Source organism: Scatophagus argus, chromosome 16, assembly GCF_020382885.2.
Source record: "Scatophagus argus isolate fScaArg1 chromosome 16, fScaArg1.pri, whole genome shotgun sequence".
Classification (NCBI taxonomy): Eukaryota; Metazoa; Chordata; class Actinopteri; family Scatophagidae; genus Scatophagus; species Scatophagus argus.
In genome coordinates this window covers 15912285-15934770 of record NC_058508.1, presented here as the reverse complement: position 1 = coordinate 15934770, position 22486 = coordinate 15912285, and the positions used below count along the sequence as shown (strand labels likewise).

The 22486-nt window shown below is 43.6% G+C and overlaps 1 protein-coding gene across 3 annotated transcripts; it reads left to right on the top strand.

Moving 5' to 3' along the window:
- The first annotated feature begins 4772 nt into the window (after positions 1-4772).
- s1pr2 (sphingosine-1-phosphate receptor 2) lies at positions 4773-21727 on the top strand. 3 transcript variants are annotated; one of them, XR_006845754.1, is made up of 2 exons: positions 4773-6022; positions 7056-8064. XR_006845754.1 is itself a non-coding variant. In XM_046416576.1 (2 exons), the coding sequence occupies exon 2, from the start codon at positions 18615-18617 to the stop codon at positions 19728-19730; it is 1116 nt and encodes a 371-aa protein (XP_046272532.1). In that variant the 5' UTR covers positions 5297-6022; positions 18509-18614; the 3' UTR covers positions 19731-21727. The 3 variants fall into 3 exon arrangements, 2 of the variants coding, with proteins under 2 accessions (XP_046272532.1, XP_046272533.1); XM_046416576.1 differs by lacking the exon at positions 7056-8064 and adding an exon at positions 18509-21727 and having other exon boundaries at positions 5297-6022; XM_046416577.1 differs by lacking the exons at positions 4773-6022; positions 7056-8064 and adding exons at positions 15987-18204; positions 18509-21727.
- The last annotated feature ends 759 nt before the right edge of the window (positions 21728-22486 follow it).

Genomic DNA, 22486 nt, shown 5'->3' with positions numbered 1-22486 from the left:
CTTCGACAACATAACTCGGTTCTGTGAACAATGACATTTAACCGACGGTACGGAGAGGAGTACAGGTCGTGAGAGGGGCTGGTACGAACCTGCCGGTTTAAAGTAATGGCCCTGATCCTTCTTATCTGATGACCCCCCAAACATTGACCTGGGCAGTCAAGTGCCAGGAAACAGACCATAAGCTCTGCTCGAGGAGAGAAATGTGTACCTTTTGACGCACGTGTTAGCACAAATGCTCTTTTGTAAGCACACTTTTCAAACAAATACAGAGCGCGGAGCCTCAAGCAAAAAGCACACAGAGATCAACACACTTCGTCCGGCTTCCTTTTTTCAGCAGTACATGCAACATGCAAGCTTCTGCAGGCAAGATTCCAATAGATGCATGCTTGACCTGGTTACTGAAAGCTTATTTTACCCTCTATTGACTAACGTCACTTCGTTTCCTTCCCCCCTCTGCCTACACACATCCATCCCTTTTCTGTTTCCTTTTTCAGCACCTTTACCACACTGTTTCATGGGGTCATTCTTTCCCTTTTTCCCCACAAAATCTTCACATAAGTGAGTAAATGAACGAGTGGACAAAGATGGACAGGTTTGTTTTTTGTTTTTTTGTTTTTTGTTTGTTTGTTTCTGTTGTCCTGAGTGATTGCTGTGCGACATCTGTGCACCAAGCCTCTCTGTTACCTCGACAAGTACGTAGCACTCTCTGAACCCGACCAGCACTGAGGCCAAAGAATGAGAGCAGATGTTATATAGCTATCACAGCTGTGACAGAACAGCAAACCAGTTCTCCATCAGCGTGAAGCACACCACAGTGTAAACTGAAAAAACATGACTGATTCCTGAGAATGACTTACAGTTTGGTTACTCATCTCGTCCACATGAACATGCGCATGCAAGCCCATGACTAACCTTTTGAACTACAAACTTACAAACCTTTCTCGTCAGCAAATTAGCAAGAAATGTCAGGGTTTGGTTTCTTTGCTGGGGAAAGATGGAAACACTGATGGCTGCCATATGGTTTCAGGTCAAAACAACAGATTTTTAGCTGTGCCCTCCGTGATGCCTGTGAAGATTAAATGACAGGGATCCAATCTGGTGCTCCGCTAAACTAAAGTGAGGCCTTGGCCTGTTTCTGCATCTCAGAAAAGACACCTCTCCAACCTCAAAATGACTGTTTGACCACAGGTCTGATGTGAGTTGCATCACTTCTACTATTGTTGCCGCCACAGTATTAAAATGAAAAGCGAAAAAAAAATCATGTGCTCTTGGTTAATGTTAATGGAGAAGTTTGTAATAATGGATGCCTGGATTAGAATGTGTTTTGCTAAGGGTACTTCAGCAAAGCTCTATAAACACTGCCCTAATCTGCAGGAAGCCACAAAAGTCATGACTCTCAACCCCCCCAACTCCAGCCATGTGGGCCCCTCTCTATCCACTAACACTCGTCTCTTCAGTGGCCCATAAGACAGTGAGCACAACAGACACCCAATACTAACACTCAAGCACGGTAACCAGTACACAAACCGGTGCAGAAGTGGACCATGGGAACAGTCTTTTCAAGCCTGACTGTAAAAATAAGGTAACTCTATACTCCCGTGAGAGACGCCTCTGTAGAGGGGTGGAGCGATGACAAATTGTAAAAGCACCAGAGAGACAAATATATAATGTTTTGTTTGTGGGCACCTGGGACAAAATGCAACACAGAAAAGACCCAAACAGGAAAAATTAAGACACAAAGCGCTATGTTATTTAAAAGAAACACTCTGGCTTTCATGTCCGACACATGAGATTTCCTTTGTGTGTGAGTATATAAACTGACCTGAATGTAATTCAGACTTCATCCCAATGAACAGATCAAGTGTAAAAAGAATTTGAGTTCTTTTGTGCAGGACAAAAGAAGGCTGCTAGATGCTGCTAGATAAGCAGTAAGATAACACTGCAGGTCTAGCCAGAGTGAATGCAGGGTGGACAGATTTCTTCTAAACCTGTGAACAGCGGAGACATGTGGCACAGCCAGCACTTAAGCCCAGTGTTTGGAGTGCAGAGAGAGATAAGCCGCGCTGACTCCTGGCAGCACTTGTGCCGTTCAGTGTTGAGAGAAGAAACCAAACCTCCACTACTGCCACAAGCACTGTCTGTGTCAATTAACTGCACGTCCAGTGTCCTAGATTATACCTTTTAAAGGCTTTTACCAAAGCAGCAGAGCTTTCAGTTCATCTGCAGTGTTCATCGCAGGTCCTGTTTATTAACCAGAGACGCATTTTTTAAATATAGAAGACAAAGAAAATAAATTATCCGTGGTGTGAAAACATTTTGGTGTTAGCTCACTTTCAAATGTGAAGAAGATGTGTCAGACGAAGGTGTCAAAAACACACAACATGGTCATGCTGCACAGAATGTATGAGAACTACAGACACAGCACATTTCCTTCTCCTTTGAGCTGCAGTCGTCCGAATCAGTCCTCATATCAGTCCTGACTATGATAGATATATATATATATGCTCTATACAATATCTTCAGTGCTAAAAGTATACATTATAGCAAGTGAAAAGAGGAAGGTCTTCACACAGACTAGCAGACTCCTTTTTTTTGGATGAGGAAGTGATGAGTGAGGGGGTCCCTTCCCATAAGACTTACTTTCTGTTTGAAATTAAAACAGTTGTTATCTTCAGATGTGTTTTGTCTGGATGGATCTGTGTACATAAGAAACACAGCAATGACTCATTACACGAACACAATGAGCACGCCATGGCCTGTTGGGACCATAGTGTTTGCCCTCTTGCCCTCTCATATGTTACATATTGACAGTTGCATTGGTGTTTAAGCTTTACGTACTGTAGAATTTTGGATAACCAACGCATCGGAAAGTCCCGCATTTCACACAACACAGAGCCAGAGAACAGTTTACTGTTAATGACATCCCCAGTGTAATCCTGGGTCAAAAGGTAGGAGAGTAAAATATTTAGCCACTTTGCCTTTTTAGGTCTTCAGTTCTTTGACAAAATGACTGGAGATGAGTAATCCAGGTAGTATGGTTTGTTTCCTTTGTAGGTCTCACGAACTACCTACTTTCTGTCGCCGCACTTGTCTCAGTCTCATACTTACAACCTGCTTATTGTCACACTTCTGGCAAGTTCAGCCCAAGATCAAACCACAGCCTGTCTCAGTGCTTCTAGCAAGCACTGCACTTTTCTCAGTCACTGAAGGTGACAAGGTGTTTTTTTGTTTGTTTATTTAAATTTTGAAATTCCATATGGAGAACCAAGTATGAAAACACTGAGGTACTTCTCGATCAGGGGCAGTTGACAAACGATTTCCAGGAAGTTACTGGCCCCAGTCAAGAAAGCAAAAGACACATAACCCTCTGCAAATGAATCAGTTTCTGTTTACACTTCAGTTTTTACACAGAATAGTCAAAGGAAATGTAGTGTAGTATCCATTAGAGGTAACAGCAGACAGGTTCTGCTTTTGTTGCAAAGTTAAATGTTTCACCTGTTTTTAGCCTTTGTGCTAAGCTAACCAGATGCTGGCTGACAGACGTGACACTGCTTTATCATCTCATTTAACTCTCCAAAAGGAAATTTCCCAAAATGTGTAATTATTGCTTTTATTATTGATTTATCCCAATTTATTGCCAAGACTAACTTCTGAGAGGTCGTGACTGTCAGAGAAATAAAATAATGAAATAATAAATCCCTTTTCTAATTGAGCTGTGGCAACACATGAAACAGTACTATCCCAGAGAGTTTATTTTGAGGTGCACATCCACCCGCACATGTTGTAATCTTCCTCTGGGAGGTGGGGGGCTGGGGAGGGGGGGGTACAGAGACTTGCTAATAACAGCTGCCAGATGTGCAGAGTCCCCCGAGCCCATGCACGTTCTCACAGACAATGGAATGCTTGTGAGGAGCCCCAACAGGAAGTGAGGTCAGGGCTCTTGACCCCTCCCCTAAAAGCTTAGTGAGAGACACAGCAGTGGGCCAGCTTTGGTGAATGAGTCCCATCATAAACCCGCCGACAGTGAGAAGTCAGTCCATAAAGCCTGTCAATTATACTTCCATTACACACTGCTGATTCAACCTGCCAGCACTTCAGCTCAGAATACAGACAAAGGGAATGACGGCGGCTTTGAAGATGCACGGTTTAAACCGTTAAACGTTGCTACCATCTCCTGAAATCACAGACTGTAAGATTTTGGCAACTGTAACAGAAGTATTGCAAAGTCTATTTTTTTTCCCCCTACAAGTTGTTCTTCTCCTTTTCTTCAAACTTCCACATACAAGCTGCTGGCTGCTCCTGCTGATGCGGGGGCAGAGGAGGTGAGTGTGGTGAGGGTGGTTGCACAATCACAATCCTTTCTCCATCAGGAAACCATCAGCAGACACGACATGAGTCAAAGTTGTGAAAATGTTTGGTGGAGACCAGACGCAACTCAGACAGATTTGAGAACTGTTCACGTATTGGGGATGTTTCATTGACTCTCATAGTAGACTGGATGATGAGCAGTGGGGTGTTTTCCCTGTGTAGTGTGCTCTGACGTCATTCATCCAGGTAGATCATCATGTGTGGGTCTGAAGACGTACCACCTGCTTCCTGGACTGTGGTCACTTTTTCAAGGGTTTTAGCTCAAATCTGAACTCTGACTCATCGCCTTCAAGACTTTCAGTTTTGTCCCAGCCAAAGTCTTTCATTCTCTGTTTGGATTTGCATATTTTCTGCTTGGAATCATCAGCGTCTGAGAAACAAAACATGAATCTGAAACATTTCAGCAACCCTGCAATTCAAATGCAAAGCAAATCCAAATATCTTTAGCGCAGAAGCTGGGGGGGGGGGACTTCCTTAGATGCTTTGTTAGATAACTAATTGATACTATAGCAGAATAAAGCAGCTCCTTCTTCTTATCGTAGACACGTGACATCATAGCCACTTGTGATGACTTTGGCTTTCAGCATAATGACAGTGAAGAACATTATTACCTCCTCTGGGGTTGGATAAAGGCTCTTTTTAACTGGAACAAGCACCTGCCCCGTAGGTCTAGGCACAGCCCTGATGACTAACAGGCCCTGGCTTACCTTCACCTCGCCTTCCTTACTGCACCTATCCCCAGACAGAAGGGAGAAACGTGAAAATTACAGCAATGACTCATTAATAAAACAACAAACAAAATAGTGTGGTTTGGAAAGGAAATGTCACAGGGCAGGCCAAATACTGATGTCTGCTTTTCACACTCTTTTAAACGTGGAGAATGTATTAGTTTCATTACACTGTCGCAGACTTGCAGATATGCATTTGCAGCTGCCTGCTGCTCAAGGGGGAAATGAGTTGAACAGAGTGGACTCTTGGTTCATGCTGGGATCTGCTCACAGAGAGGAAGTAAAGAGGTGGAACATCTGGACTTCATTTGTGTGCAGAGTGGGGGGAAAAGGTCTAGAAATAGGCTCAAAAAAGTATTTTCCATATTAATTGCAGTTTCTTCGGCTATTGCTATTTCTATCCAGAAACTCGCGTCTCTTTATGGACATATGACGTTTCCATATACTCTGTCTGCTCTGTGTGGGTGTGTGTTTGTGTGTGCGTCCGCGTGTTGTGTGCGCGCGCCTCCCTGACGCTCCACAGCCCCGTGGAGCTGTTGTTCTCAGAGAGCAGGAGGACAATCAGACCGGCTCTTGGATTAGAGCGACAAAGGAGAAAGTGCGATCTCTGCTTTAAAGAAAAAGATCTGCTTTGGCTTTCTTTCCTCCTCATTTCTCTTGGAGTCGCCGCGCTTTCTGGTGGTCTTTATGACTTTAAACCGCTGTGTGTGCGCACAGTATGGATTTACCAAAAAACCAGACAGGAGACGCCGCGTCGTAGTGCGCCAAACTTTTGATTGTCATCGGTGCCTCTCGATCCCGGAGCAGAGGAAAGCGCTGAGCTTTAACGCAGCTTTTGTGGAAACTGCTGGCCACATGTGAGGGCATTTGGAGACGAATATTTGTCGAAGCGTCTTCTCGCTGCTCTCCACCATAACTCTCATGGGGTACGTAGTGGCACCTTCTTAAAGTATTGTTAGTGTGACAGTCTGCTTGTGTAACCCAACAAAAGGATCGGATATGTCTGTGCTACTGTAAACTGATTACACAGCTGAACACTGAATAAGATCATGTCTCGGCGTTTAAAAACATCTGAATGTCCTCAACGCGTAAACGCGCTCCTCCCGCAAGGCTAATCCATGATCGATCAGCCGAGTTAATAATAAAGTGAAAAGCTTCCGTGACGATCAGAAATTCAAAATGTGTCGTTGACACGTTGAGCGACACGCCGCTGAAACTTGTCTTCGCCACGAGCAGAAACTCTCCTGCAGCCTGCAGCCACAGTGAATATTTGGATTCCGTGTGACAGCCGCGTTTGTGAAGCACAGTGTGTGTGTTTTAATGAATAATAGCGCGGTGTTACATATTAACAGACAAGGCTACAGCTGTCGATCATACAGGCGGTGGTAGGGAGGGGGGGGGCGGGGGTGTCAGTGCAGTGTGCCGCATCATACTTCGCCTGTATGGCTGTTGTTTGAGGCTGAGATGAGCTGCATGCACACACCAGGCGCGTCCTCTCAGGGGGTCCAAACACGCACACACACACACACACACACACGGTTCCTCAGAGCCGTTGCACAGCCTCACCCCCCCTTCCTCCCGCTCTGACCCCCTCCGATGTTGTTGAGGCTTGTTCATCCGTCACTCTAAAGAAGGCATTGTATTGAAAGGATGTATTAATAAGACAAAAGCCCCCATTATCCCCATGTACCGGAGTTAATCTCATGGGGTTGGAGATGAGCTCCCAAAAGGAAGGCAGCTCAGAGCCTTAACAGGCCAGAGATCTTAACAGCCTTCAGTACATTGTTGTCAGACATGGAAACTGGCAAAATACAAGAGAATATATTTTTGTTATAAGTGTATGTCAGAATGAAGCGTAAAGTTGTGTTGAACATTTTCAGGATTTCAGTCTGTGCCTTTTTTTTGTAAGCCTGTTTGCTTATCACCACCAAACAGCATGTTATTTCCTTGTGTCCAAAGGAGTAAACCCAGCAGAGGGGTGGATATGAAGGTGTCAGCAGTCCACTCATGAGGCATCCTGTTGTGGGAGAATCCTCAAATCACACTGAGATAAGATGATAAGGTGGAGGAACTAATGTTTATTGCCCAGATAAAAGGCCCCATCCATCATCCTCTATCCTGTGGTTGGTCCCGTTTAGTCTGCACAACGTCAGCAGGCTGTCTGGTAAACTGCAAAAGCTTATTATGGTGACATTATCACAACTCCAGCTGAGGTTACAAGGCGAGAAACCAAACTCTTGAATGCACACGGATGCTACAAAACCCATTGAATTAAGCAAACGTCCTACAATGATAACATCAGCAGCAGGGGCTGAAGGGGAAGCACGCTCAGCAGCATTAGGAGAGGACTATCAAGTGTTGAAGGCCTTGTCAGCAGGTTCATTGATGGTGGTGTTGTGCAAGAGCAGCTTGGTTTGTTTGGAGCCAGGTGTTTCTCCCAGCATGCCTTGGACGGGCTGAAGACAGGGCATGATATAGCCGTCTGGCTGTCTGCGTTTGGCACATGTGACCGCATAGCTCACCGCACTGGAACAACACCCGCCGCCCCACCAACTCGATCGCTGCCAGGCTTCTTTACTCATGCCACCATCCTTAGCCGTGGTGAGAGTAACCTCAGTGAGGTGTGAACGGCGTTGGCTCATTGAACAGATGCTCCACAGCTCCAGTCGCACGCAGACTTCCACAGGCAAGGAAGCACACATGGTATTAGTCTCAGCAGTATACACAGAGGGATCTTTTCTGTTAGAGCTGAGGCAGAATGGCTCAGTCCAGCAGCCCATGACATCATGAGTTCAGGATCTGTATGTTGCTGACCCCCAACTTGCTGTGTGGGGACTTTCAGGGACAGCGTGAGAAATGAAGACAAATAGATGAGTTGAATAAATAAATAGATGTATAACTGCCTGCATGACTGGATAAATAAATTAATGGGAATTCAGCGCTGGGAACTGGATTTTCAAGACTTTTTTTTTTTTTTTTTTAATGGAGCAGGTCACTAGGGGGTTGAAGGCGGGGATGGGCGGTGGGTGAGTGAGTGGGTGGTGTCGATCCCTGACAGATGCTCGGGTTTCAGCTCAGGCCTGAGAGCGGTCTGCTTATAGGAAACAACGAGAAGGCTTTTCTGTCGGTAGAGTGACTTATCTTTTGTTGTCTACACTCACCACTTTATTCAGCCAGATCGGGCGGGTAACAACACTGAAAGATCAGAGGAGTGACCTGCCAGAGGCATCGAGGCTGTTACCTGGTTAAACGAAACCAGTCAGAGCTCATATACATAACTTACAAGAAAGAATAGGAAGCTTAGCGGATCACAAGAGACAGTGAATGTGCTTATGCATTGTTTTTGGGCCTTTCTTTGTGATTTTAATAGCATTCTGCAGGCAGGGTTCTACAGGCTGAGAGTTCTAGCTGGTACTCTCTCTGTCCCTGAAAAACACTTTCCTTGGGTGTGGCAGCTGGAGCAAAATAAACGCCTTCTGTTCGCAAGCTGCCGAAGCGCAAGTCACAACACACAGCTGACAGCATGAAGCTTTATGATTCACAGCCAAGAGCTGGGAGTGTCTGAGATCAGAGGAATAAATATGGCGTCTTCTGTGACTGAGGAAAGGATATCGCTAAAGACTGCTCTTTGTTGGCAGTTAGGGAAATACCACATGCACACTTCTATTCGCTCTATCTATCTTTGTCTCCCTTTTAAACACAACCTCTCCGAGTTGCAAGAAGATCCTGTCAGTGCTGTTCTGATTATTGTATAAACATTTACATGAGCTGATACTTGGTGAAGAAAAAAGGGGCTCTGACTATTTTAGGAAGGCGTTTTAACCAATGAAAGAATCCATTAGCTTGAAAGTCTCCTGTTACATTCCTTTTCCACTTGAAGGACTTGGGCAAACTATGAGACCCCCCATGACCAGGCGCTGATGCTTGTAGCAGCATGCCAGGATTTCCTGACACTTTCTGGGGTGAGGATGAGGCTTGTTGTTCTTCTGTCACATTTCAAGTTTGCTTCAAAATGCTGCCAGTTGGAAATAATACTGTAAGTGGTTTTCAGAGCTCAGATAGGCTTTTTCTGTGTGTGCAGGGTTGCTCTACAGATGAGAGACATCACACAGCTTTCAGAAACAATGACACATAGGTTGAACACAGGGTTTCCGGTTACTGCTGGAGCTGCTGTGTGCTGTGGGATTGGTAGCACTTTTAAACCTTTCTTTAGGTTACACAGTGTGATTTATGAGCTCACAATGTCTGTTCTGGTGGCAGGCTTAATCAGTGCGGTCATGTCGTGGTTTCTTGATTTCTGGTCATTCTCAGCACTCGCTCTGGAGTGATCCTGGAGCAGGTACACATGAAGATGCTGTGGTTTTGGAGACATTCTCCTCCTCCTCCTCCTCCTCCTCTCTCTCCTTCTTCTTCTTCTTCTTCTTCTTCTTCTTCTTCTTCTTCTCTCTTGGAAGCCTTTGTTATCCAGTCAGCTTTGTTTGTGCAGCTGGAAAACAGGATTACTCCAACACCCCACCTCCTCAGATCCAGAAGTACACAGGAGACAGTTTTCTTGGATTTTGAATTGCCACCATGCATCCAGTTAGAGCCTGTTAAAGACGTCAGTTTTGTCTGGAACTGAACATTAACTCGGTATCTCCTCCTGATGAGCTTTTTCAGATTCGATAATGAATTACTTAAAAAATAAGGTAAAATAGCAAGCCGTGGTGGGCCTGTTTTGTAAGAAAGAGTTGTTAAGATTGTTTATCCTGTAAATGCCTCAGCTTCAGTCTTTCCAGCCTTAAAGACATGATGGAATTAACCTCGAGCCAAACACAAGCCGGGTTATGACAGAGGCCAGGCTGCTCCATTGCAACAGACAGATTGAGTGGATGTGGACTGCATTTACGTCAAGCTAATATGACATCTCCTCAAATATCCATTTCAGACAGGGTTTGTTTTGGTCAAAGTGAAGTGAAGTGAACTGTTGTTGCATATACATTGCATTGCATATACTCTGCACCAGCACCGCAAACCTGCACCACTGCAAGACTCACTTTCTAATGTGTTTGTTACAAAATGTCTCCTGACAAACTGCTATGCCCAAACTTTGCACAAGGCTCGGCAAAGTTGTGTAAAAAGCCACTTCATGTTGACATCAGAAGAGTTTTTCAAGAAATAAATTTGTTCTTCAAAGAAAAAAAAATCCTAAATTGTATAAAATATTGTGGAACAACTGTGGGCTGTGTGGACACAACAATGTTCCCTCTCCAGGCAACCGTGTTTTTCTCCTACAACAGAGCTGTGTTTAATGGATTTGTGTTTGCCAAAGCAGCCTGGAGTTGTTTTCCTATGCTGGACCACGAGGAGAGATGGAGGGCCTCTATCAATACATCATCTTATCAAGCAGGCACTAGGCAGAAGCAATCAGGAAGGCTTTGTGCCCCCGTGTTTCAGTCTGAGTAGATGGTATCATTTTCCTTTGTGGAGAAGCTTTGCTTTGTTGCCAGCCCCTCTTCTTCTCTGCTGGGTTCCGTATTTGATTTTGGCCGGCTGTCCTGTGACACTCTGTGATGATGTTCAGTGCACTGGGAATCTCTGCAACATCGATGGAACAAACATGTCACAGTCACAGCAATTCCCTCGCACTGCTAACAAACACTGTTGCATGGATTTATGTTGTCATGTTTAGCAGGCCATGCAACAAATAATCACAAGCTCTCTCACAGCAAGCTCACGCTTTCCCAGCGACACAACAGAACATGAGAAGGGGTGGAGTTCAAGGTCTAGCAACAGAGTAGAATAGGAGATGGGAGCCTGGACAAAGGAGACCTAAAAGTGGGTTCAAAGCTATTCATTAGGGGAGACCTCGTTGTAAAAACAAGAACATGGGAAGGTGTGAGAGGGGCACAGTGGCTGAAACCTGAATCAAGCATGCAAACTTGAGCAGGTTTCCAATGCAGGCCAGCCAGACCTAATCTGCGTCTGCATTAAAACACGATGTGGTTAACACTAGTCCCCTTTGCATGTAGAAACATAACAAATTCACAGCCTAGCATCTTCATCAGTGGTTTACCGCTGTTCCATGTAATGTAAAGTGTGCTTTCTGAGAATAGCAAAATTATATTTTCATGCTGAGCAAATCTCAGAACAGTTTGCACATGCATGCTGTAGAAATACATGCAAATGTGTCTTCAGTGATTGATGATGAGGGTCTTGTTTTAAAAGTTACTATCAACACAGCTACATTAAACTTCACATGGATTTTGCTCTGAACCTGATTCAGGACACGTATGCAGCTCTGAGAAAGTAGTTTGTTGGTGCTGCGCTTCGTAGTTTCCTGACATCACAAGCTGATTGCACAGTATGTGCAGTAATGAACTCTTTAATAGGGGACTATAAGAACATGTCGACTCCAGATGTGAGCTAAGTAAATCCTTTCTGATGTGCATTTAATCACCTCTTTGTGGGTTTGTCTTTTGATCTCTGCGGTGAAGTTTAAAATATACAAGGGGAGGAGGAGGTGTTAGACTGATGACAACGTGGCTCTGTAAATCAGGGAGCAGCATGAAAGGAAAATATGCAAATAGGACGATACGAAAATATGAATAATTTGGAAGCTAGTGACTTAAGTTGACAGGAATGGTCCAAGGGTGAAGGTATTACAGTAATTGCCACTCAGACACCACCCTTGGAGATCCCCCACCCCACAATGAAGCTGACTGGGGGGTGGGGGTGTTTGCCGGTCATGTGGGTTATGGCTCCTAAGGCTGCATGATGCCCTTCTTTGCAAAGCTCTTTGTCTCCAAGTCCTCTCACGAGAGCCACAGCACAGGAACCGTGGCTATAAATAAAGTATTGCAAAGAGATCAAGACGTGAACTGACTGACGGAGAGGAACAGAAAACAAGACAAGTCTCTGTGAAATAAACAGAAGAACAAGCTTTTTTGTCTCTGGCTGAACTATGTTGACAGATTGCACCCCTCAGAAGATGCTGTTCTCAAACTGTCAAAATGTCTGATGAGCAAAAGGGCAATCCCTAATTATCTGATGAAACCCAATGTATTTGGGACACCCACCCCCCTAATATCCAACCGCCTATATGCTGTTTCAGAAGCGTGAAGCGTGACTCTGTTAGCTTTGTGAGAGACAAAGAGAGAGGAAGGTCTGCTTTTGGAGCTAAAATGAATCCTTGAACACGGCATGAAAATAAAGCAAGAAGAAACTGTTCTGCTCTTTGTGTCTCATCTAACGCAGGTATTGTGACACGTATACAGGCTGGTGACGAATGCTGTGTTTCTGTTAGTCACAAAAAAGGATGTGATTTGTATAAGTCTGCGTGCGACTTAGTTTGGCAAGTCAAAGACATTTTGTTGCCAACTTTTTTTTTTCTGTTACATTTGTTGTTCCCTCCAGTAGTGTTCCTCTTCAAGATAGAAACTGTGAGATACTGCAGGCCTCAATCTCATATCTCTCAGCTCGGCTGTTACAGCATGATGCTGAAACAGGCTCTCTTCTTTCTAGTTTGCTCTCTTACTTCCCCTTAAAAGCCATAGCTTTCATTTGCTGGGGGATTTTATGAGCCGCTGTTGTTCCAAATAACAGATCCTGTTGATTTATTTGCTTGCGTTTCACTCCTCCATCAGCTCAGGCTGCACTTTTTCTTCTGCTCATGAGACTACAGCGAGTGAAATGTCTGCCAGAATGTGTCAGACTTTCTCTCTCAGGGGATTTTACTATTTTGATTTTGAGGAAATATAAGTAAGCATCAGTAAATATGTAGTCAGATAGATTCAAAAAACAACAACAGTAACAAGGCGCTGCATTCTGTGCACTCTTAGCTTTAATATTTTCTGGTGATTGCTCAAGAAAACAAAGTCTGCTTGTAGTGACATTTGGGGATGTAGTAAATGAAGTAATTGCATTTCAGTGTAACTGTTACTAAGCTGAGGTTGAAACACACATGTTTGGGCTTATTATCTTCATGTCTGCTGTGTGTCACTATTTTGGGCATATGTTTTATCAGTGAACTTGTCTGCAGTGTGGTTTGTAACAGAGATAACAGCGACAGATTAAGACGAGCTCAGTAAGCTATGACTGTTCTGGAATTATTTTGACCTCACAGGAGAAATGCTACTATGTAAGAGTCAGTGCGTGTGACAATTTAGTCTGAGCTGCCCAAGGTCATGTAAAAAACCAGGACGCACAGCAGCAACATGAATCCTCTTTGTCCCAGTTACATTGATATTGGAAACATTCATGAGTTTTCCTGGAAACTGACTGCAAACAATCAATACTGTTGCTGTGCTGATGTGAAAAGGTTTCACACACACGCACTCACACTCACACACACACACACACACACACACACACACACACACACACACACACACACACACAAAACCCCGGGGCCTGGTGACGGATGGAGCAGCAGAGAGATGCTGCAGCCACCTGCCAGCAGACACAGTTCATTCCATGTTTTCTGTGGTTGCACAGCAGGACTGCATGGTGCTGCTTGATTCAAAAACAGGCCTGCTTTAACGGGCCCGTGTGTGCAGTGGCTTGTGACGGCTTAGTAGAGCAGTGAGCGTTAAGACAGGTACTTCTAATATGTCATCGTGAAACAGTGAAGAGAACGGTCGTGGGTGTTCTTTAAGCATGCAAACTTTCAGTTTAGTCATTTCCTTAGAATTGAAGCTCCTGTGGTAGAATCGGTGAAACTTTGTGGTGGTAATAGTTGTGTTGTCTCCTGTGTCTGACATGTCAACACTTGACTGGGGGAAATGTTCTGAGTACATTGCATGTGGAATTTTCCTCCCAGGAGCCACAGCTCTTTTGTTGTACTTACACTCTATGAGGTCACTTTCACACATTTTATTTTACTTCTGCTGCTGCATCAAAAAAAAAATCCCACCTTGGTTCATGACTGCATCCTATTTGAACAACGATTTTTGCTGTTCTGCCCACGATTTCCATCACTCCAGTGCATCATACACAGCTGCTATTTACCTGAACTCTGATTCCAGGTAAAGCACTTTGTGAGATAAGCTGTATGCTGATGTCACCATTAAAGGCCATATGAACTGAACAGGAAAGAACAAATCACAGCAGCAGATGCTTCCCGTGTATCCATGATGGATTACCTGGTCAAAATCGAGAAAAAGATTAAGTCTGTCCCAACAGAAGAGCCTGGTGTCGCACAGAGGGCACAGGAAGTCATTAAAGCTCATTAAAATGGAAAATGTAGATGATTAACCTTTTCATGTCATAGTCCCTGGAACAAAGAAGACCTTTCTGTCACAGGCTCATGCTGCGTAGAGTTGCAGTGATTAGTTAATTAATCCGTAAGAACTAACAGAAGATTAATTGCCAACTATTTTGATAATTGATCAGTCATTTTATTCATTTTTGATGTGCTGGTTCCAGCAATTTGAAGACTTCACTTTAAACTCTTACAAATTGTGGTAAGTATTTTTAACTTCTAGACTAAATTATCGATTATAGATTAATTATAGATTAATCAATGCTGAAAATTTGATCACTGCAGAATTTGATCAAGGCAGAATCTGTGGAGACACACTTGACCGTGCTGTGAAAAGACAGGCAGGCTCAGTGTCGACAGCAGAATACCCTTTGAGCAGCAGAGTGTGAAAAACAGATGGAGAAAGATATGTTACAGGATGTTTCAGACCACAAACTATAAAAGCAATACTTTGGTATAAACAAACAGCAAGCACATTTAAATGCAGATAAGCTAATATGCAAAATATAAAAACATTGTCAGAATGTTTGTGGGAGACGGCGCAGGTGGATGAAAATGGCAATGTGAACCTGCATGTTGTGTCGACGGTTAGGAGCTCTGTCTTTGTTTTAGCCCCCCCCCCCCCCCAGAGAAAGTGGAGCCAAGTTTAAATAGGGTGTCACAGGTAGCAGCTGGTGTAATAGAGCGCCGTTGCCTTGGTTGTTGGTGAGCAGACGCTCTGCTAATTGGGGCTTATCAGGTGTTTCTGAAGAAGAAAAACACCTGAGGCTTTTGTGCAGCCATCAGTCTGATGGGGGTGGAGGGGGACTCTGTCTCTTGTTAGGATTAGAAGGAAAGACTCGGCTTTCAGCAGCAGCCATACCTCCTTTCTGAATTATCTTTTCGATGTTAGAAAATCGGCGTTTTACTTGATACTGTTTGCAACTGTAGTTCAATGGTTTCCGTTTCTCTCTGTGGTTGTGATATTAATATATATCCTATTAATACATGGTAGCGTGTATTAATATGGCAACACAAACAACTTTATGTGTTATCCTCAAATTATAAGAAACAGATGCAGTGATTGTAGGTCTCAGATATGTTGTATGTATGCCATTCGTTTTTACCCTTTGGTCCACAGTTGTTTCTTTCATCTTGTTGTCTGAGCTTCAGGTGTGACATCCAGACAGGATATGAGGTTATATGTCTTCCTGAAACATTTCTACATGAACACCACACATCACATCAATCTTATTTGGTATTTATTTCTGAAACTCAAACTGAGAAAACTTTCCATCTTCTCTGGCCTCATGAAATCCCCAATTGCAAAGTACTTTAAATATATAAATCTACAACATCTACATACTTCTGTAAATGCATTACTTTGGAACAAATATATACAATTTTGGTGTGTGTTTAAATCGAAGAACTTGAGAAGACTTTTTAAATTATTTGAACTAGGGCCATTTTAAGTCGCACCTTAGTATCTGAATATACTGTCAAAAAGTAACATTTTTAAATTAGAAAATATTAATGTAAATGCAGTGTATCTAATCTGAAAGTTGATGAATTATATTAAAGTTACATTTAAGTATATCCTTAATGCACATGTGCCTCAATTGCAAAGTTTCATGCAGTTGAACAAACTGGACTTTTTATTAAAGTTTTAATTAATCCTTGGAATACATATAATATACTATAACTTTGTAATATTATGCATAATTTTTTTAAAATACTTAAACTATTCTGATGGCATACTGAAGTATACTTTTTAGGTTTGTGCCACTGCTGTTGTTCCACTGTCTTCAAACACGTTCAGAAAGGAGTCATGGGTTGAACAAGCGTAGCAACATTTTTGACAATGTGTTATGTCTATTGTGGAAGTGTGACAGTGATGTCTGGGTTGAGCATGGGGCACAGCTGTGGCGAGGGGTCAGGAGGAGAAGGGTTACACAGCAAGGAGTCTGAGCTCCAGCCGACCAATCGCCGCAGAAACGTCTGAATGGCACACTGCGGGTAGAGGGACAGGGCAGGGCAGTGATGAGACAGCGCTCTAGGCAAACCAGCCCGTCAGGTTTCCCACGCACAGTGAAACCCCTTGATGACAGATGGCAAGGGTTGCAGGTGACAGGAAAACCTTGAGCTGTCTACACAGCACAAGAGAGATCAGTCCAGACCTAGCTGAGCTGAAAGAAAAGACCTACTTTTTTTTTTCTCAGACTGTGGGGGGAACAGAGCTGGTCTATGTTGGCCTACTTTTCCAATAGTAAAATCATTATATGCTGCACTAATGTAACCTAATATAATCACACTGATGCAGCTGGTACATGTGCTCAGCCTCAAGCCTCATATTTGCGTCTATTAATGGAGCTGAAAGGGATGGGGTGGAGGATCTGTCCTGATACAGCAGCTCTGATGAGATAGTGCTCAACTGTAAATAAATTTCTGCTATGATACGGTCGCAGGAGCCTAATGGAAGTGCGTTGTCCCATTATTAAGGCTGAAGGGCAATGCACTCCACAGTGAAGGAGACTATTGTTCTTTGTTCCTGCTTGAGGAAACAGCGTGCGGGTTATTACAGGCAACCAATAGCAGCTGTGTGTCGAAGCCGCATGTGTGCAGGGGAATGCTTTGCAACACTGCTCTATGCCTGTCACAGTTAGCTCTGTGTGTGTGTAGATATGTCATGTGCATGTGCAGAGGTGTGTGCGGTGCAACACGTCACATGGATGAAGCAGTATGCGTGGACGTCACTGTGATGTCTCAGATTCCTGCCTTTGTGTCCAGATGCCGTTCCACATGCATGCTCTCCTCTCTGGCTTTGTCTCGTCCCCTCTTCATCTTTCAGTCTCTCTGGGTTTTGACTCAAAGCCCAGCAGAACAGAGAAGAGGTTCAGTCCCAGTTTCCACTAAAGGTTTCCAGTTAAGGGCTGCTGCAGCCATTCAGCAGGAGCATCAGTGTTCAATTACCTCTGGAGCTGGCCAGTAGAGAGATCCTGTTACTTTTGACAGGTTTAAGACACCAGCTCCACCTCTAATTAGATTTCCAGAGCCTCCAAGTTTTCTTTGTTTTCAGCCCTGTAGCTGCAGTGTATTTTATTTATTTATATATTTGTTTGTTTAAAAAGAGCTCCTTCAAAAGAGCTTACTGAGTAATTTGAAACCACATTAGTGGTTAATTGGTTTGGGTATGTCATTATAAAACTTATTATAAAACAAACACCCTATTGAGTCAAAGGTTTCCCCCCCTTGTTTCCATATCAGAAAGCTTGATTATGTATTCTGCCATTAGATACAGCAGACAACAACAACATACGTCCATAAAACAATAGCACACATAATGTAATTGTGGGTGTAGTTATTATTCTGACTGAGCCTCAGTATAACACACACAATGTGGGAGATCTGTATTGCACTGAATACTTAAAATCGCAAAATACCACATGCAAATAGTTTCCGATTCGTTTTTTTTTTTTTTTTTTATATCTTCAGTATCTGTTTGATTTGCTGTTTGCGTTTGTGAACTAGTTGAATGGGGGCAGGTCAGGATGTAGAAGTCGAGCTGAAGTTTCAAGAGGTAGCTCAGTGGAGTGGAATGAGCTGCCCTCCACAACAATGCTGTGTGTTGACAGCCGAGTGCATGGACAGGGTTAGTGGAATGTCCCCTTCAGACTGTGAGCAGAGCCCTTTGTCTAAGCTCCAGCGCTCTGCCTCACAGACTATTCATTCTTCTACCTGAAGGATGATCATCCAAAAAACCAAATTTTTATGATAATGTACAACTCCCTTGTGAGCTGCTGGATTATTACTTTCCATTCCTTCTCCCGTCCAACAGCAGCAACCGTTGCCTGCGTGGGTGTTCAGTTTGGGACGAAACAAATGGACACAGTGAGTGCAGAGTGTTCACTCTCTATGAGGCCGTTCATTTATGCCATGCGATTGTTGGTCTTCACTTATCTAACAGATAAATCTAGGATTATTGCTTTTCTCAAATTCTTCATCAAGTCACTTCAAAAAAAAAAAGTTTCTACTGTGCAGACTGAGACTCAGGTTGTTGCCTGATTACTTTGTTTTGCTAGAGGACTTTGGCGAGTGCATTGCTTTGCTAAAAATGTGTGTTTGCTTTCTCACAATTTATTGTATTAGTGCAACATGTAAGCCAGTCTTTCTCTTCTTTGTTGTGTGTCTGCAGGTGACCCACATAGAGCTGCTTTGATGTGACTGTGGGACAGGCAGTCTCCCTATCGGCCTGGGCCCACTTCCTGTCCTTACGTAAAAGGCACAACTCCACTGTGTGAATGCAACTTTGCCGTAAAGCCGCTGTGCTCTGCCACCCTATCACCATGAAGAGCAAGTATTCCCAGTACCACAATAAGACTCTGATCCACTCCTACTATGCCTTCGCTAAGAACATGACCCCCCAGGATCTGGACAAACATATTGAGAACAAAAAGCACCTCACCACCCTCAATATTGTCATCGTGGTCCTCTGCACCATCATCATCCTGGAGAACCTGCTGGTCCTCATTGCTGTCTGCCGCAACAAGAAGTTCCACTCTGCTATGTTTTTCTTCATCGGCAACCTGGCATTCTCTGACCTGCTGGCAGGGTCGGCCTACATAGCCAACATTTTTCTATCAGGGTCAAAGACCTTCGATCTGATGCCTATACAGTGGTTCGTCCGGGAGGGTACGGCTTTTATCGCTCTGGCAGCTTCAGTTTTCAGCTTGCTGGCGATAGCCATGGAACGTTATCTTGCTATCACCAAGGTCAAGGTGTATGGCGCCACAAAAACGTGCCGCATGTTTCTTTTGATAGGAGCGTGTTGGGTCACCTCCATCCTGCTCGGAGGACTGCCCATCATCGGTTGGAACTGCATCAACAACCTCTCGGACTGCTCAGCCGTTTTGCCACTCTACTCAAAGAAGTACATCGTCTTTGTTGTCACCATTTTCAGTGTCATACTACTCTCTATTGTCATCCTCTATGTGAAAATCTATTTGATTGTACGCTCCAGCCACCAGGAAGCGACCAACTCAGCCGCCTATTCTCTTTTGAAAACTGTCACTATAGTACTGGGTGTGTTCATCATGTGCTGGCTGCCCGCTTTTACCATCCTCCTCCTAGATTCATCCTGCAAGATACAATTCTGCCCTATCCTCTCCAAAGCGGACATATTTTTTGGCCTTGCCACTCTGAACTCAGCGCTTAACCCAGTCATCTACACGCTGCGCAGCAAGGACATGAGAAAGGAATTTCTGCGTGTGTTGTGCTGCTGGGGGGTGCTGCAAAGTGGGCGGCCCTCTGACCGCTGTCTGGTCCCTCTAAAGAGCTCCAGCTCTCTGGAACACTGCACCCACAAACACGAACAACAGACCACACCCATCATGCAAGACTGTACCACCTGTGTCTGATATGGTGCAAACGCATCTTTGAATGCTTTTGTGCGTATGTGTGTGCGTGACAGAGACAGAGTGAGAGTGAGTATGAGTGAGACAAAGGATAGCATGTTCAAGAGATCAAGTAGAGAAGGCTGTGATGAGACAGAGATGTTAACAAACAAGCAAGCACACCCGGGACTGATATGCCCCTTAAGGCTGTGACACGACTGTCTACAGTGCAGACTTTTCCTTATTACAATCAAAATTGTGTGCATTCACAATCAACATTCAGTCTATTCACCCATGCAGCAGGGGTTAAAAAAACAATGTTGGACCAACTTTGTAGGTAAGAACTTGAAAAAATGTGAAAATAGCTTTTTCATGGGTACTCTTGATAACTAATATGGAGTTGCAAACCATTTTCATGTATATGCCTGTGTTCTTGTTTTTGCTTCTAAACATGTAAACGCCTATTAAAAGCCAAAAATCGAGACATAACATGCATAATATCATAGCTATGGTGAGTTGTTTTAGGCCTTAAAGAACTGCATCAATGCAAAGCTTGCAAAGTAGCACTTTGTAGACTACTTCAGAGATTGTTTCCTTCATAAGGTTTAATCTCATAACTCTCCTTTATTGATATACAGTATGTATATATTAGGCCTTCAGATCCATCATTCATTCTTTACAGAGCTGGAGACAGTGGCCAACTTCACTCAGCACTGCACTCTACAGAAACCAAATACCACAAGGGCTCCCTCAACAAAACCAGGGCTGTGTACTCCCTATAAGACCTTGCTTAAACCATTTGATTAATTACAACAAACTTACATAATCCGCATACATTTAATGCATGCAAATTCTAACTCATTTGTAAGCGCTGATTTGTATGATATATTCCAGCTCCAGCTTTCATCACTAACACCCCTGTCCCATTTGTCCTCATAATCTGTCCCTCTTGCTTTTACTGTTGTCTTTTTTATCTTAACAGTTTCCACTGAGGAAGGCCTAATCAGAAAGCACATTTCCTTAAATGAGTTGGCACTGATGAATTTCACTTGATGACAGATGTGCAGCAGATTTGACTAATGGGACCAATGTCCTGGCAGTGTTGTAGCAACGTAGCAGCAATGTGCTGTCTCTGTTTGTGCCTTCCTCTTGGGGAATTAGGCTGAATGTATGTATGAAGTGTTTGGGGCAGGTGCTCCATTTTTGACAGTATTATTGATCATCATTTCGAATTACCAAGTCATTGACGTTCAGTGAGTGGGATGAAACAGGGTAGGCTGCTCTCACTGTGAAGCCTTAAATAGCACCATGAACAAGAATTTGTTGTGAACATCCTGGTCTAATTTGCTAGCCATATGCCTCGTGCAGCCAAAGATGCAGGCACGTCTGATCTTTCCAAAGACCCCTCACACCCAATTACAAATGGGAGAAGATCCGGTTTCAAACACACAGGGGAGATCTGCCCTCCTGGGAGGTCAGCTTCATCCTCATTCATCTGACACTCTACAACATGCAACTTCCTTGAGCCATAGGAAGTCCTGTTTTTCATTGTCTGGTTCCTGTTGTTGTGGGTTAGATTAACCTTCCTCCTGTAGACACACATGTAAATCTCTCTCCCACTCATTGTTTTTTAAATCGACTTTTACAAATAAGATGGGCAAGTAGAAATGGTGAAAAGCACTTTGGCAGCTTCAGTGATGTTTGCTTTCCCCCAGTTTTTTTTTTTTTTTTTTTTTTTTTTAGATGGAGAGGTTTTAATCTGCGCACCCATCACTTCATTGCTTGATTCTATGATTTTTATGATAAATACATGTATAACTATGTATGTTTGTAAGTATGTATGTATCTCTGTACAATATGTATGATTTGTCTTGTATGAAATGTCTCGTGTGCAATAGCCTTGTGTGTCCAGTAGCACGCTGCCTGTGTTAAATCGGTACAACCTGAAACACTAATGTAGGTACATAAACATTTTGTTAACTGCATTCCTTTTTTATAAAATAAATGAAATACTGAATGAGTTCATTTTGTTTGTTTGAGTTTAATTCTGAGCTGACATTTAATTGCAGCTGTTGCTTATCTGCAGGTCCTGAGATGCCCTCCTATTGTGCCTTCATCTGTGAAGCATTTTAAAATGCAGCATTTAATCCAAACATGCTCTGACAAGGTCAGGAAAACACTAGCTTCAACATGAAAGCTTGAAATTGTACATGCAAATGCTTCTTGGCCATTAATCATGGCTCTTACCCAATAAAATTATTCAGTAGCTCGAAGGCTAAAGCAAGACAGGGCTATGATGGGAATCTGGGCAGAGGGCAGGGAGGTTGAAAATGGGGTGTAGTGAAGAAGGTCTATTTGTAAGATAGTTTGTCTGAGAGAAGCATAAAGAAACGTCCCAGGAGAGGTTTTCGGGTAAAGGGGAGACTGAGGGGAGAGGCTGACTTACAGCAGCCTTGGGAGAGTTGGGTCTGTTTCCTGTCAGACGTCCAGGATTCCTGGGTGGGAACACTGGCTGAATCAGCCCCAGGAGGCTGCGCTGCTGGGAAGCCTGCCAAGTCTTTCCAGTGCCCTGCAGGATATGACATCAGACTCAGAAACCTGTAGGTGAAGTTATATGCACAAAAACATTTACATCAGCACACCAGGAGGAAGTGGGTTTATCCCACATTAAGACAGTTTAGAATACAATTTATACAAAATATATGAAACAAAACACGGGCAAAAAAAAATACACTTGTCAGTCAGCTCCATTTGACATGTACTAGTACTCACATTGGTCA